The sequence below is a fragment of the Penaeus chinensis genome, chromosome 24, assembly GCF_019202785.1.
Source record: "Penaeus chinensis breed Huanghai No. 1 chromosome 24, ASM1920278v2, whole genome shotgun sequence".
Lineage (NCBI taxonomy): Eukaryota > Metazoa > Arthropoda > Malacostraca > Decapoda > Penaeidae > Penaeus > Penaeus chinensis.
In genome coordinates, this window is record NC_061842.1 from 8,375,704 (window position 1) to 8,376,618 (window position 915).

General features: G+C 37.9%; 1 protein-coding gene across 1 annotated transcript in view; it reads right to left on the reverse strand.

The window, feature by feature from the left end:
- LOC125037855 (serine/arginine-rich splicing factor 6-like) overlaps positions 1-329 on the reverse strand; it is a 2,217-nt gene extending 1,888 nt beyond the window's left edge. Inside the window, exon 1 of the mRNA XM_047631097.1 lies at positions 302-329. Coding sequence (XP_047487053.1) covers positions 302-329 — 28 coding nt within the window. The remainder of the gene's footprint in view (positions 1-301) is intronic.
- Positions 330-915: the final 586 nt, after the last annotated feature.

Here is a 915-nt window from a genome sequence, read left to right on the forward strand (position 1 = left end):
TATATTATAAATATACACTTGCATGTGTACATAAATGCATCACACACATCTACGTGTAGACAGATACACCTATACATGTATGCAAATGATTTCATGTGTACACGGACGCATACCAGCAAACACACATGCACTCACAAGTACACACATAAAAGCACATGCACATGTACACTTACATATAAACGCACACTCATTCATAGACATAATGTACACGCATACATACTCTTGTGTACACAACAGTTAAACATACTCATAACACATACACACACATCTATGTGTATACAGTATATACACATACACGTACACATGCAGGTACATAAATCCTTGGCCATGGTTCGAAAACATACACAGGACCTGGAAGTAAGAAAGAGTGTGCCAGAGAACTGGAAGAGGTCAAGATCTTTGCATAATCATACCGAGGGTATTGTACAGCAAAGAGCCAGTCGCCCGAAAGGAGTTAAATTTGTTCGTGTTCTATTAATTCTTGACAAGTGTTTGGTTTCTTCCTCTTTATTGATCATCTCAAGCATTAGATTCCCTTTTCGGCCGAATGCTTTGACCTAAATCGGACCACAAGTGAAGGGAAGGGTTTATTAAGGAGTTTTTTTAGTTTAGTCCTTTATTTACCACCCTGGCTAACTGCACAGGCGTGGGCAAGCTGTGGTACATTTAATGCATGGTCATAACATTACATAGTGTTATATTTGAATTTTAGCCTATAACATTGCTATGAGTACTTATATCAGTTTAAGGAAAGGAACAATTGCACAGTCCTTTATCCACTCATCTGCCACGCCGGCATATAGCTTGGGCGTGGGAAAGCATTAATACATTTTATATTCGGTTATGTGATACTGCATTCCAAATTTAAGATACAACATAAGTTTATCTTCTAGGGTATCAGATGATATGAAGTAG